The 15,878-nt window shown below is 40.5% G+C and overlaps 1 protein-coding gene across 1 annotated transcript in view; it reads left to right on the forward strand.

Moving 5' to 3' along the window:
- itgb5 (integrin, beta 5) overlaps positions 1–15,878 on the forward strand; it is a 48,879-nt gene extending 33,001 nt beyond the window's left edge. The window contains exons 11-15 of the mRNA XM_052149014.1: positions 9,471–9,693; positions 10,630–10,730; positions 13,275–13,394; positions 14,272–14,438; positions 14,989–15,878. Of these exons, the coding sequence (XP_052004974.1) occupies positions 9,471–9,693; positions 10,630–10,730; positions 13,275–13,394; positions 14,272–14,438; positions 14,989–15,084 (707 nt within the window). The 3' untranslated portion in view covers positions 15,085–15,878. The remainder of the gene's footprint in view (positions 1–9,470; positions 9,694–10,629; positions 10,731–13,274; positions 13,395–14,271; positions 14,439–14,988) is intronic.

Raw genomic sequence — 15,878 nt, forward strand, 5'->3', positions numbered from 1 at the left:
ATCTGTGCCTGGATACAATCCTGTCTCTGAGGTTTACAGACAATTCCTTGGACTTCATGGCTTGGTTTGTGCTCTGATATGCACTGTTAACTGTGGGACCTTATATAGACAGTTATGTGCCTTTCCAAATCATGTCCAATCAACTGAATTTACCACAGGTGGACTCCAGTCAAGTTGTAGAAACATCTCAAGGATGATCAGTGGAAACAGGATGCACAAAATAGACACATAAATAGATGGTCCTAACTAGCATCATGATTGCCAGACAGATACTTTTAAGGGGTTGGAGGTCAGCTAGAGTGCCCTCATTTCATGAATTGTGCTCGGAGATTGGGAGGGTGGCGGCCTTTGAAGAATGGTCATTAAGAAGACTAGGAAAATGACTAGGACATTGCTGGTGGTGCAGCGGTTAGCACTGTTGCCTCACAGCAAGAAGGTCGTGGGTTCAAACCCTGGTTGCCCCGGCCTTTCTGTGTGGAGTTTGCATGTTCTCCCCGTGTCTGCGTGGGTTCTCTCCGGATACTCCGGCTTCCTCCCACCATCCAAAAAGACATGCAGGCTAGGTTAATTGGTGTCTCCAAAAAAAATTGCCCTAGGTGTGGATGTGGAGGTGAGTGTGAGTGTGTATGTCTGTCTATGTGTGGCCCTGCGATGGACTGGCGACCTGTCCAGGGTGTCCCCCGCCTTTCGCCCAATGTTAGCTGGGATAGGCTCCAGCCCCCCGCGACCCTGTACACAGGATAAGCGGTTGGCCTCATATTTGTAGAGTTGTATGATGTTCAATGGTCTGCTGTTGATACAAGATGATGGTAATGGGAGTGACCCATTTTTATAATAAATGTGACATCACTGAGTTGACTTTAAGGAGAAATGGGAATAGGTGGGTGTGTTCAGTCCATGGTTAGAGCCCATTACATGACCAGAAGTGTCTCATACTGACCCAAAAGTCTTTCATAGATTCACTCTCTGTAATTGTAGCTCACGCTGCTCTTGGCAGACAAATGCATTATCAGGGTAGGGAGGGTTACTTTTGAAATGTATTCCACTACAGATTACAGAATACATGCTGTAAAATGTAATTTGTAATGTATTCTGTTAGATTACTCAATGTCAGTAACATATTCTAAATACTTTTTTACTGGTAGATTTTTTTTTTCTGCCAGTACATAAAGACAAAATACACATGGTAAAAATACATTCTCAGATAAACATAAATATCTTATGCAGTGTTGTTTCTAAAACAAGATAAATGTAATTGATCTTGTTTTAAGGATTTTAAGATACTTTTTTCAGGAAAACAATACAAAAATTATTATCAAGAATATGATTTGTTCCCTAATATCAAAGTTCTTACTAGAAAAGAAGTTATGATCCAAAGTTAATTTTCTTATAAATAGTATGATCGTGCCTGGTAACATGTGCATGTAAAATGGCTAGAAATACCATTTTATCTTAGCGTAATGCTGACCATTTATACAAGGTTTATTTCTATTTCTTCTGCTCCAAACTTACTTCAAAATTACTTCTCGATTTGCTTGTATGAATGTAACGCATCATAAGAAAGTGGTTCACTGCTGTTCAAATGCACTTTGGATCACATAATTTATATTGTAACGAATGGGAGGCTTGGAAGCAGATGAGGAGCGTGGATCTAAATGCAGCTAAACTTTATTAAAACAAACAAACGAATAAACACAAAGAAAACAGCCACAATGAGCAAACAGGAAACTAAACACGATGACATAAAACTGAGAACTCGGGCAGGGAAACATTCCAGGCTTGACAACATACAACGACAGACCAGGAGAAAACAAGAAGCAGGGCTTAAATACACAGGGAGTGATGACTAAACTGGACATAGGTGAGAACAATGAACAAAATGGCAGTGATGATGACAGGTGGATACTGGAAATTGTACTTCTATAACAATAGACTAGTGAGACACAGGGCAGACAACAAAGGAATGTGACATAGCCCCCCTCAAAGGAGCGGCTTCCAGACACTCCTCAGAAAAAAGAAAAAAGGAAATACTCCAAACAAAAAATCATCCAAGGAGGGGGGGGCACACAGACAGACCAAGGGAGCACAAGGGGCAAACCGACAGATCAAGGGAGCACAAGGGGCAAACTGACAGATCAAGGAGGCACAGGGGGCAGACAGGCAGTCCAAGGGGGCACAGAGGGCAGGCAGGAAGTCCAAGGGGGCACGACAGGCAGTCCAAGGGGGCACAGAGGGCAGGCAGGAAGTCCAAGGGGGCACAAAGGGCAGGCAGGAAGTCCAAGGGGGCACAAAGGGCAGGCAGGAAGTCCAAGGGGGGCACAGAGGGCAGGCAGGAAGTCCAAGGGGGCACAGAGGGCAAGGACAGGTTCAGGTGGTCTGGGAGATGGCCACAGGACAAGGATAGGTTCAGGAGGTCTGGAAGTTGGCCACAGGGCAAGGACAGGTTTGGGGAACCTGGGGGGAGGCCACTGGACAGGGACTGGGTCAGGAGGCCTGGGAGGAGGCCACAGGACAGGGACTGGGTCAGGGGGCCCGGGAGGAGGCCACAGGACAGGGGCCGGGTCAGGAGGCCCGGGAGGAGGCCACAGGTCAGGAACAGGGTCAGGGGCCCTGGGAGGAGGCCACAGGACAGGGGCCGGGTCAGGAGGCCTGGGAGGAGGCCACAAGATAGGGGCCGGGTCAGGAGGCTCGGGAGGCTCTGGGAGCCGAGCCGTAGGAGGCTCGAGAGGCGGAGCCCCAGAAAGCTCAGAAGTCTCTGGGAGCAGAGCCGTAGGAGGCTCGGGAGGCGGAGCCGTAGGAAGCTCAGGAGGCGGAGCCATAGGAAGCTCAGGAGGCGGAGCCCTAGGAAGCTCTGGAGTCTCTGGGAGCAGATCCGTAGGAGGCTCGGGAGGCGGAGCCGTAGGAGGCTCGGGAGGCGGAGCCGTAGAAAGCTCTGAAGTCTCTGGGAGCAGATCCGTAGGAGGCTCGGGAGGCGGAGCCGTAGGAGGCTCGAGAGGCTCAAGAGGTGCTAACTCTTGGACGGGCACGACCACTGGCGCTGGCTTTTGGACGGCCATGGCTGCTGGCGCTGTCTCTTGGACGGTCGAGGCTGCCGGCGCCGGCTCGTGGACGGTCGAGGCTGCCGGCGCTGGCTCCCTGACATCGGAGGTTACAGGCGCTGGCTCCCTGACATCGGAGGCTACAGGCGCTGGCTCCCTGATGGCTGAGGCTAATGGCTCTGGCTGGTTGACCGGGGCTGACGAGGGCGCAGGCTCGCTCACCGTGGCTGACGTGGGCGCAGGCTCGCCACCGCGGGCTGACGTGGGCGCAGGCTCGCCACCGCGGGCTGACGTGGGCGCAGGCTCTGGCTCGCCACAGTGACAGGCGTGGGCTCTGGCTCGCAGACCGGGCAGGCGCTTCTCTTCCTCCGGCGGACGAGTTGAGCACGCCGCTCGAGGATCGCGGAAGCGGGCACACCGCTCTGAAGCGGACGAGGTTGGCAGCCTGTAAGTCAGGACGGGCGTGGGGAGACGAATCGTGGCAGACAGGGGAGTACCTTCATGGGAAGAGCGGTAGCGCCATCCTCCAGATCGCCCATAGTGGGCGGCGATCTGCTGACTCGTAGGGTCTCCTCCACATAATTGAGGAGTGTCCAGCAACGATTCGCCGGGCGGCAACCGCTCCCTCAGAGACCCGTTCAAGCTACCCCGGAAGAATACCACCAGGGCGTGGTCGGGGAAATCAGAGATTTGTGCCAGCTCCAGAAAATCTTGGACGTGGTCCTCCAAAGGGCGGTCCCCCTGCTTGAGGCAAAGGAGCCGGTAATTCGCCGGATAAGCTGCTAGATCCATTTGTGGTGAATCGTTCTGTAACGAATGGGAGGCTTGGAAGCAGATGAGGAGCGTGGATCTAAATGCAGCTAAACTTTATTAAAACAAACAAACAAATAAACACAAAGAAAACAGCCACAATGGGCAAACAGGAAACTAAACACGATGACATAAAACTGAGAACTCGGGCAGGGAAACATTCCAGGCTTGACAACATACAACGACAGACCAGGAGAAAACAAGAAGCAGGGCTTAAATACACAGGGAGTGATGACTAAATTGGACACAGGTGAGAACAATGAACAAAATGGCAGTGATGATGACAGGTGGATACTGGGAAGTGTAGTTCTTTAACAATAGACTAGTGAGACACAGGGCAGACAACAGAGGAACGTGACATATATGTATAAATGTTTTCATCTGAATGGACTAAATATTAAATGAAACAAATTACAATAAAATGCCAAGTAATCTCTTCAGTAATCAAAATACATTATGAATGTAACTGTATTCTAATTACCAATTACTTAAATTGTAACTGTAGTGGAATACTAATCCTGTTACAAGTATTTGTTACTCCCCAACACTGGTTATGATTGGTGACTTTTCTGTATAAACCGAGAGGACTGTGAAAATATGCTGGAATAGCTCAAGCTTTTCATTTTAAAGGGATGGTGTAAGCTGGGGTGTCACTATATAGAGAGGAATGTTTTTCCTGTTGCTTGAACTGGAAGATCTTCTGTTCCTGTGGAACTGCAGAGGGTCAAAAGGTCTTTATAACAGGAAGCACTGGTCAAGGTTAAAAAGCACTGGTCAGGGGGTTTTACAAATGATTTTTGCAGCCATTTAATGTAATAGCTTGTTGAAATAATATTTGTTTCATTGCCATATACAGTTATTACATTATTCTTTTAAGAAGAATAAATATCAGCCAATTCTATCCTACAAAGGTACTACAACACTGGAGGACCAATAGAGCTGAGATATTCTTCTAAAAATCTTAATTTGTGTTCTGCAGATGAAAGATAATCATACACATCTGGGATGGCATGAGGGTGAGTAAATGATAAGAGAATTTTCTTTTTTTGGGTGAAATATTTCTTTAAAGCCATGTGATTGGATCACTCAAAAGCATCTTAATACATGAGGTGTAAATGGGGTCTAAGAGAAACCAGTCATAACTCAGTTTTGACCAAATTTGTAATTACTGCGTTTTGCCTTTGCACGGCAAGATACATGTCCTACATTTTAAAGTTCTTTTATTTTGGTGTAATACCAAAAGTTGTGGCTGGATGTCAAAAACCCAGAAATCTCATCTTGTGTTTTTTTTTTAAGTAAAATGTAGTTTTAAACAAAAGACTGAAGCATGCAGAAAGGAAAGATTTGGACTTGTCATTTCCTACCTTTGGAAATAACTTGCATTGGAAAACTCAGCTTGATATTAAGACAATTAAATGTTTTCGAGAGTATACTTAATTTAATAACGTTTAATTGTCCGCTTTGGAATAGTGCATGTCTGTGTAATCAATCTGGTTAAATTTAGGGCAAAACAGTCATGACTCATATATCTGTATACAAAGTTAATGAAAAATTATAAACCTACACATATTCTTTGTCAAGTTAGAAGCCTATCAAGTTAGAAAAGACATCTTTATTGCTTAAAGATCGATATGCTCTTTACAGACTTGTCTGCAGTGGGATTTCTTGGGTTTAAACTATTCAAACCCTGTAATTTGCAAGCAAAGTCTCTGTTTTGACTGAAGCTTTACACGCATACATAGTCTGATACTTGTGGTCTACTGGTTATTGCCATTGCCTGCATGGCTTTGGACTCTCTCATGTGTGAATTTGATTATGGATGTGGTAAAAACAATGGGCTTCCCAGAGGCTTTGAAACATGGATCTGCTTTTCTGGCATGGCAACAACACATTTATTCAGTGACCTAAATAAAAGACTGCAAGTGTTGAATGCTGAAAAAGCAGGTTTGCATTGATTCTACTCTACAAATGTTCAGTTTTTTTGTTTGTGTATAGGTAATGGCTTTCAATTGTGGTTCAATACATTACATTTGCAAAATGAAAGATAATAGTTCCAAATATCTTAGGTAACTTAAACATTCCACTCATTCAGTAGAATGGTGAAGCTTTAGAGAGTACCAAGAGTCTTCCATACCGTCACATGTGCACCTTTTAAAAAGGATTAAGAAAGCAGATGTGGAGAACACATGTCACAACATGTCGTTGTTCATACCAGATTTGTTCAGAGGTCAATTCATTCAGTAAAGGGAGTTTACTCAACACAGAGGTGTTCATTGGAAGAGTTGTATTCTGGAATCTCACAGTGGTTCAAAGAAACACACCCTGAGGCTAATTTCTTAGTGTCATTTTTAAAATTATTTATAATAATGCCACAATGCCTTCTCCTGTCCCAGATTAATTTGCAGAGACTATAAGTAAACAATTCGAAGGTTAACCCCCCCTAAATATATAAACAATTGCTATGTGGTGCTATCACAAAATTGCTCTGTTTGTTTGAGCGTCACAACCAGCCAGACATTGCAACAAAAACTCAGGTTGAATGAGGAATGAGTTTTGGGCAGGACAAACATTCTATGGTATCTTTCTTTCTTCTTCTGAACACAAACTGAGATTTTTAGAAGAATATCTCTACTCTGTAGGTCTATACAATGCAATTGAATGGTGACCAGAACTTTGTAGCTCCAAAAATCACAGAGAAAACATGGAAGTAATCCATAAAACCTAAATACATTTTCCTCATTTAATAAAAATGGTTTGCTTTATCTGAGCAGTACAAAATATGGTGACTTTTCCTCCATTTTCCATCTGAACATAGCAAAAAATAAAATAAAACTGGGCTTGATTCAATAAGTTTAAGTGTTTGTAAAAAAAATAAAAAAGAGGCACCTTTGGTATTTGTGGCCAAAATTTACCAACCATTGAAAATGAATGGGAAAGACCAAAAAGCAGAGCAATTTAAAAAAATTTTGATCTGTCAAATACAATCAATAAATCAGCCACAATGCAGGAAAAAATACATAGAAAATACAGGGTGAGACTCTAAAACATCCTCAGTGCAAAACTCACTCACACACACACACACACACACACACACACACACACACAAACATTAAATGATGAGACTCTAACACAGAGCTTTTTTTACATTTGCCAAAATATAAATAAATAAACCAGTTACAATGCTAAACACACACACACACACTCAGAAATGAAGGGATGAGATGATACACACTCACTATGCAGAACACACACAGAGAACCAGGGCATCAATAAGTGGAGCTGTACTGCCATGTTTTGGTCATTGTTGGCATTCCAAGTCATCCAAGACAGCTATCTGACACACATGCACAAACACACAAACTATACTATAGAAAGTTTGAAATTGCTAAATGTTTACTCTGTTTCTTCTGTTTTATACTCTAATTGAATTTTCTGAATTTTGCAGTTCTTGTTTCTTGATGTTCATTTTCTTGGCATTATTATGCATTTACTTAGTTTGAGCTATTACATTTTTATGTTTGAAATAAATTATTGGTAGAAAATGCTTATTATCTGTCTTCTCTTTGTAACACCATGGTCATGTTTGATTACAAGCATGACATTAACTGTAAAAACTGACACTTCAAATCAAATTTAAAATGCTAAACTTTGACAAATAATAGTTTGATAATGTCTAAATACTGTGTAAATCCAAATGCATATCTTGAGGTTAAAATACAAAATTATGTTACAACAAGCTATCAGACTATGCAGGCTACAGAGATATTTTTCTAAAACAAATAAATGCATTTTTGTTCTTCTGAAGAAACAAAGTCATGCACATCTGGCATGAGGGTGAGTAAATGATGAGAGAATTTTCATTTTTGGGTGAACTACCCCTTTGACTCAAACCCTCTTTTTTGACACTATGGATTGTTGTTATATGTAATGAGCTGCATAAATATTTTTCAAAAATGTACCCTTTGTGTTCCACTGAATAAATAATGCATATGTGTTCAGAATGACATGATGGTGAGTAAATAATGACATAATTTTCATTTTGGGGTGAAGTATTCTTTTAAGAAAATATTCCCAAGATGTTGCTCTATGACATTCTGTAACTACAAAACTGCAACTTTAGAGTATTTTGCCAATAGAGCACTTTTTCCAACATTTCCTAGTTCTTTTGCACCTATTGGTTTGAGGCTGCTGCTGTCACACACAGAATAATACAGAAAGATTTACAGGTATCTGATTTTACATGAAAGTGTGCTGTATTGTACATTTTCACTGTAAGATCAACCCTCTGGGCTACTAGCCATATTTTTAAACAGCGATTACCACATCATAATATCACATTTCAATCAGGTCATTCATGCAGCGACCACAAGTGTTTTGACACATTGGCACATTTGCTGCAGCCCACAGAGACCAGTTTTGCATATGCTCAGTGATGGAAGAATAAGCCAAGATCCCTTCATGTTGGAATGAAGAGATCCGCATGCAATCAGTCTGTAGGAATGTGCACTGCAATGGACCGTGTTTGACTGGGATTGTGGGTCAAGTAGACAGTGGCCGTCTTGATGGTTCTGGTATGGCTGAGAAATGTGGAACACTTTTGTTTTCTATTAATATAATGACCTCATTGCAAGTAAATTATGGTTATGCACAAACTCTCTTGCTCTCTCTTTGTGTGTGCAATATTTTCACCGATCAGCCACAAAATTAAAACCACTTGCCTAATTTTGTGTAGGTCCTCCTCATGCCACCAAAACAGCACCAACCCGCATCTCAGAACAGCACTCTGAGATCATAATCTTCTCACTACAGTTGTACAGAGTGGTTATCTGAGTTACCGTAGACTTTGTCAGTTTGAAACAGTCTGGCCGTTCTCTGTTGACCTCTCTCATCAAGAATGCATTTCCATCAGCAGAACTGCCGCTCACTGGATGCTTTTTGTTTTTGCACCATCTGAGTAAATTCTAGAGACTGTTGTGCTTGAAAATCCCAGGAGATCAACAGTTAAAGATATACTCAAACCAGCCCATCTGGCACCAACAATCATGCCACGGTTCAAATCACTGAGATCACATTTTCTCACCATTCAGATGGTTGATGTGAACATTAACTGAAGCTCCTGACCTGTATATGCATGATTTTATGCACTGCTGCAACACGATGGCTGATTAGATAATCGCATGGATGATTGTTGGTGCCATATGGGCTGGTTTAAGTATTTCTGTAACTACTGATCTCCTGGGATTTTCACATACAACAGTCTCTAGAATTCACTCCGAAAGGTGGCAAAAACAAAAAAACATACAGTGAGCGGCAGTTCTGTGGATGGATGCGGGTTGGTGCTGTTTTGGTGGCACAAGGGGGGACCTACACAATATTAGGCAGCTGGTTTTAATGTTGTGGCTTATCGGTGTATGATGCGTGTATATTTGCAAAGGCTTTCTCTGAGAGGTCTTTGTGTTTATATCTCTTGCCTATGCCAGATTTTAACTCGCTGTTAGTGTAGAAAGATTATTGTACATTCAAGCACTGCACAAACCAGCCATTTGACACAAACATAACTTAAAAAATGTTAGATAAAAGTTATATAAAGTTTATTCTCTCCCCCTCTTATTTTTCCATCAGGTCATGGGGAATGCCATTGCGGTGAGTGTAAATGTCATGCTGGTTATATTGGAGACAACTGTAATTGCTCTACAGAGACGGCTTCCTGTGTGTCAGACGATGGCAAGATCTGTAGCGGACGGGGCAGCTGTGTGTGTGGGCAATGTCAGTGCACAGAGCCAGGGGCATTTGGGCACACATGTGAGAAATGTCCTACCTGTCCAGACGCCTGTGGAACAAAGAGGTAAGAGATGCTAAAACTAATGTATATATAATATAGCTAACTTATTCTGTCATGTTGAAAAACACAATATAAAATAAAAAAAAACTGCTTTGCCTCTGCGGGCTTCCGTATGTATGTAAAATTACCGTTAATATTTCTTACCTTCCACATAACTGTACATTCATTATTATAATTGTAAAATATATTATTTTTTTTCTCTTTCTTTTTTTTTTTTTTTTTTTTTGCATAATTGGAACAAACTCACACCATCATACACGCACCATCACTTCACACATCTCAAAAATGTGAAGGCACCTCATGATTTTGTTCCTCATATTTTCATTTTGGCAGCTAAACCCATCCATGGTATTTTGGGTCATTTTGACAAGTTTTTAAAGTGGTTGTAAATGGATCAGAAAGATCTGCAACATCACTGAAAGGTTATGAGAAATGTTTTATGTGTCATCAAATGAAGTGAGAGAGAGAGAGAGAGAGAGAGAGAGAGAGAGAGAGAGAGAGAGAGAGAGATCTAGGCATCCTAGATACATTTGTGATGATACATTTTATCACCTGAGATAAATGTCACAGAATGCACGCAGCAGATGTTTTCATTTGTAGAAGTTTTGTGTATCTTTCATAACATTTTATTTCCCAGCTAATGCTAATTATTTTCGCATTGACAGTTTCTTTTGGACCCTGGTCATAACCTTTCCTTTTTAAAACGTATTGATTGTCCTTTTGTTGTCAAAAAGTTCTGGTCAGATGAAAGAATCTTTAACAGTTTGGACATACACCCAATTATGATCTTCATTTAGACTTCAATCGTAGCTGATTAACAGGCTTTAAACAGTCTGACATGTCTTTCCTCTGGCACTGACCTGTATTTATACTCAACTCTATCAGTCTGTTCAGTATTATGATACTGTTTGAATGATTGTACTGAATGTCTTTCATCAGGGAATGCATCGAGTGTCGTCTCTTCAATACAGGCAGACTCGCTGACAACCAGACCTGCCAGCGCATGTGCAAGGATGAGATCATCACCGTGGAAACCCTTAGTGAGTACACACTATTTGACTTTTGAGTGTTTGGTCAGTGTTTTGTGGCGGAGACTCTTTACTCGTAGACAAAGAACAAATACTGCTCTGTTTTCTGTATAAGACCCAATATTGAATTGGTTTGAATAGCGATTCACAACCTTTTTTTAATTATTATTTACATGATTATTAAGTACCCCTTAAGATTAAGTAATGTTCTAACCTTTCATTCAATATAATACATGGTGATCAACTGGTTTTGTATACAAGATCAGAGTTAAGTGTTATATTTGTATTTATTTTTAATTATAAAAAAATATAAAATTTTTAATTTAAAATAAGGTTTGAATAAAACACATACTTAAGGTTCAGATTAGATATGAAAGTTACAGTGAATAAGACTTTTGACCTATGAAGTGCATTTGATTGCTTTAAATCTGCGTTTCTCAATAAAGTGGAACTTGACACCCAAAATGTGCATGCTACAGCACAGTGCATCAATTCCATGTCCTCTTAACAATGTGAAACTAAGTGTTTTTCCTGCACTGTTTCATTTCAGCAGTCAGTTCTGCTGGATAAACACAGTTGCCCACTGCAGTGGCTGGAGAATGAAACTTCAGCTACAAAGAAATGTCATAAATAATCTTTATAGCATATTCCCAACCATTCTCCTTCAAATCTACTTCTGCTCATGGAAATGAATGCTTCTTTTAGCATGCACTTTTTACATGGGCACTGTTATCAAGAGGGAATGTTGTGACTTGCTTTCAATAAAAAAAAAAATTGCAACTTGCATTAAAAGCTTTAGAGCTCAGTCTGTTTTCTTGCACACCAGGACTCAGTGGTTGTGCTCCAGAGTTTGTGCTTCCAGGTCATATGTGTGTTATTAGCAGCAGGGTGAAGCATAGTTTGTGGTGTTTCATGGCCAGCTCTGTTTATGTTATTATCTAGAATGTAAGCCTGGACGTCTCAGCAGAGCCACTGTGAAAGCCAGTACTTACTGCTCTCTCTTTATAACAACCCTACTATTCTTGCATAACATTTATTATATATAGTGTCCTTGCATTTTATAACAAAATATAATGCCAGGTGGTATTCACATTAAAGATTGATAGCACAACACACTTTTGAAGCAAAACATTCCACAAAATGGGTTTGTTAGGTTTAAAATCATAAAACAGTAGATACGTTATTCAAAATTAAGACAAAATGTATTTTTACACTTTCTGATTGTCATATTTGGTCAAATATAACCCATGATAAACTGTCATTAGTCTGCAGGGATATGAATTCGAAGGGGAAATTACTACATATTTCATCTAAAAACCACCTTGAAACCAGTTTAAAAAGTGTTCTGTGAAACGTTTTTGCATCATTTGTTTGCAGAAGCAAGATAGTTTGATATTTCATCTATGCAAAGACATTCAGACATTGTGAAAAGCGATCAAAATACCACTGTATAATGCTGTGGTGAGGTGGGCGTGGCCGAGTGATGTCTGTGGAGAGCGAGTCCAGGAGAGAATGACTTAAAAGATAAAGTCTTACGTTGGCCATCGTTTCCTCCTAATCCCTGGTTTCGGCACCACTGTGACAGATCTCTAGTTCTCTTCATAAGGAGGAAGTGAGGGCTGGGTAAATGTCCAACATAAGACTTTTTTATACACTTTTCAGAGTCACCAAAAATGTTTTTCTTTTCAGCACAACAAATAAACACACAGCTCATCTTCTGCTCTCTCTCTCTCCTCCGGCATCTCTCTTTGGATTGCCCTTTTATCCCTCTCCAGCTTTCAATGCAACACAAAACAGTTGTTAGAAGGGATTTCCCACAGGTGTCCATCCTTACCGTTCTTCCTCTCCCAGCCTCACTCTCCACAGATGTCACTTGGCCACGCCCACCTCACCACAAATGCACATACTTTAAATGTACAGTATGTCTCTGAATGATTTTTGTGAATCTTTCATTTGTAATAATTCATGTAGGTTTTGTGTGAGATTGAAAGCCATTAATAAACTTTCCCGGGAGTTTTTTAACAGTTTTTTTTTCATTACTAGAGGTACTATAGGTTCATCCAAGAATGCATGTTTGAATGAGTCATTTGTTTGGAGCAGTATGGAGCTTTTTTTTTTATTGGTTGAGATGCTGTAGTGAAACATTCAGGAAGCTTGTGAACTCTTTTAAAGCCTTTCTATGTCAGCCATATTTGCAAAAGGAGGTGTCATGGATTTGATGTTTCACAACATTTCTCTGCTGTTTCAGTCAGCTGACTTCCTTAATGGACTCCACATTTACATTCCTGAAACTTTTAGCCCTTCTAGAAAAAGGAGAGACTTCTAGTCTTTAGGGGATTTTAATTACAATAATATCCAAGTGTTCTTGATAATCGGTGTCCTTGCTGAGGAATGCAAGCTCTGGTCCAATAATAATCTCAGGATTGTGCTGTTGGCTCAGTGTTTTTCTCTCTCTCTCTTGTGCCTCAGCCACAGTTTGTCCAGCTGTTTTATTTTTACTAGACTGCTCTTTCAATCCACTCCTTTCCTCTCACCATCTTTTTTTTTTTTTTTTAGAAACAGATGATCCTAACACTGTTCGTTGCATCTATAAGACAGAGCATGACTGTGTGATGAAGTTCACATACTCTGAACATGCCAACGGTCAGTCGGTCTTAACCGCACTTAAAGAACCAGGTCAGTGTTTTGTGTTAATTCATTTTAAGCACACTCCTGCTTGGAAAGTGTAAAGTAAGAAACTAGCAAAGTATAAGAAGTTGCATATTTTTATTGCCGTTTCTTCCTTTAGATTTGGTGCAAACAAGGGTAAATGTTGTTTCCATTAACGGGATAGTTCACCCAAAAATGAAAATTCTCTCATCATTTACTCACCCTCATGCCATCCCAGATGAGCATGACTTTCTTTCTTCTGCAGAACAAAAATTAAGATTTTTAGAAGAATATCTCTGCTCTGTTGTTCCAAACAATGCAAGTGAATGGTGACAAGAACTCAGAAGATCCAAAAATGACATAAAGGAGGCATAAAAGTAATCCATAAGACTCCAGTGGTTAAATCAATGTCTTCTGAAGCGATATGATAGGTGTGGGTGAGAAAAGATCAATATTTAAGTTATTTTTTACTATCAATCTTCATCTTTGACCAGACCCAACCAGTAGGTGGCTGAATATGAAAGTGAATGTCACTTCCACACCAGAATGCACAAGTGAAAGAACAGTGTAGATTTACAGTTTAAAAAGGACTTAAATATTGATCTGTTTCTCACCCACACCTATCATATCACTTCAGAATTCATTGATTTTAACCACTGGAGTATGGATTGCTTTTAGACTGCCTTTTGAACCTTCAAAAATTTGGTCACCATTCACTTGCATTGTGAGGACCAACAGAGCTAAAATATTATTTTAAAATTGTTAATTTTTTGCAGAAGAAAGAAAGTCATACACATCTGGGGTGGCATGAGTGTGAGTAAATGATAAGAGAATTTTCTTTTTTGGGTGAACTATCCCTTTAAGCATTATAGCCAAGCATTTATGCCTTTTTGTATGTTTACAGAGTGTGCTGTTGCCCCAAATGCCATGACGGTACTCCAGGCAGTTATTGGCAGCATCCTGTTGATGGGTATTGTTCTGTTAGCTCTCTGGAAACTGGTTATCACCATCCATGACCACCGCGAGTTTGCCCGCTTCCAAAGTGCACGTTCACGGGCACGATATGAGATGGTGAGGATATCCACCAATATCTAACTTTTTTAGGTCCTAGTCTCAGGCCTTGAGTTTCAGGCCCTATTTTTTACTTAGTATACGTGGAAAGTGCCGTGAAATATACTTGAGAATATTTTCAGAACTTCAAAACTTGCTCATGATGTTTTTCCATGTGTAATTCAGAGATCTTGTATTGCATTCCACAAAGTTATGAAACAATTAAATATAACATTTTGAATATTATTTGTAACTTTTTAGGCACATATTTTTATTGTATATATATTATGACAAAGCTACAGGAATTCATACATGTAGCACTGTTTGTAAAAATTCTGTACTGGCAACTTTAAGTCATCAATAGGACAAAAACAACTAGGCTTTGATTGAAACCATAAGACATTTTGGAATGCATCAGTCAGATGGGAGTACAAATCAGTCATGATGATCATTCCAAAGCTTGTGTTCAAAGGCTCTGCTCGCTCTACCCTTGTTACCATGTGCATTTCAATGATCCTGTCTGACCTATTTTCCCGTCTGGGTGTGTCTCTCCCCCTTGTCTTCCTCTTAGGCATTTAATCCTGTTTATAAGCAGTCCATCCCCTTTCACCCAATGGAGACAGTTTTTCATATGCATACCAAATCATGCAATGGAGGAGTCCACTGATTAACCTGCAGTTGGAATTGGGGACATGGCAGGTCCTGTCCAGTTGTGCACTACTGCATTATAATGGAGAACCGAGATGGCCATTTTGTTTGTGCACATTTTCTTGCCTATGTGCAGTGCAACCTCCTTTTTGTGGATGTTTTTTGAGGATTGTAACTGATCATTATGCATTTCAGTAAAGTTCATTGCTTAGCAGCACTACGACACATGGCGGATTTAAGAAGAGGACTGGTGCAGGATGAGCTGAACTAGTCGGAGAAGCTTTTCTGTCTTCTACTAAAAACATTTGCCGTTGGACGCTTATCCACCATGGACAGCTTGCTTGAATTTCATTACTAATTTCCTTCAGTTCTAACCATACCTCCTCCAAATTATGATGGATTCACTGTGCATTGTGTTGTAGAAACAAGGAGAAGTTTTCAAGTTTGTGTATATTTTTAACAGTGTGCCTTTCCCAACCATTACACATTTTTAATTAATTCAACTTATTTACTACATGTATGGTAGCCAGGTGCCACAAATTGTGCAATTATACATCAACTCTTTGATGGAGAGGGTTCTAACCTAAACAGAGCAATACTTTTCTTAACTCTTGATTTGCACATTGGATATTGGGTTAAGGTTTATAAAGTAAAAAATAAATTCCACACTAGAATGCTAGTCTATTGTGTATGCAAATATTGGCACACGTTTGCACGTTTTCTTGATGATTTATAATTGTACAGGTTGATACAATAACACTGCCTGCTGATAATTTGAGACTGTCTCATTTCTTTCTAAACAATCATACCTAG

The sequence above is a fragment of the Xyrauchen texanus genome, chromosome 18 (assembly GCF_025860055.1).
Source record: "Xyrauchen texanus isolate HMW12.3.18 chromosome 18, RBS_HiC_50CHRs, whole genome shotgun sequence".
NCBI lineage: Eukaryota > Metazoa > Chordata > Actinopteri > Cypriniformes > Catostomidae > Xyrauchen > Xyrauchen texanus.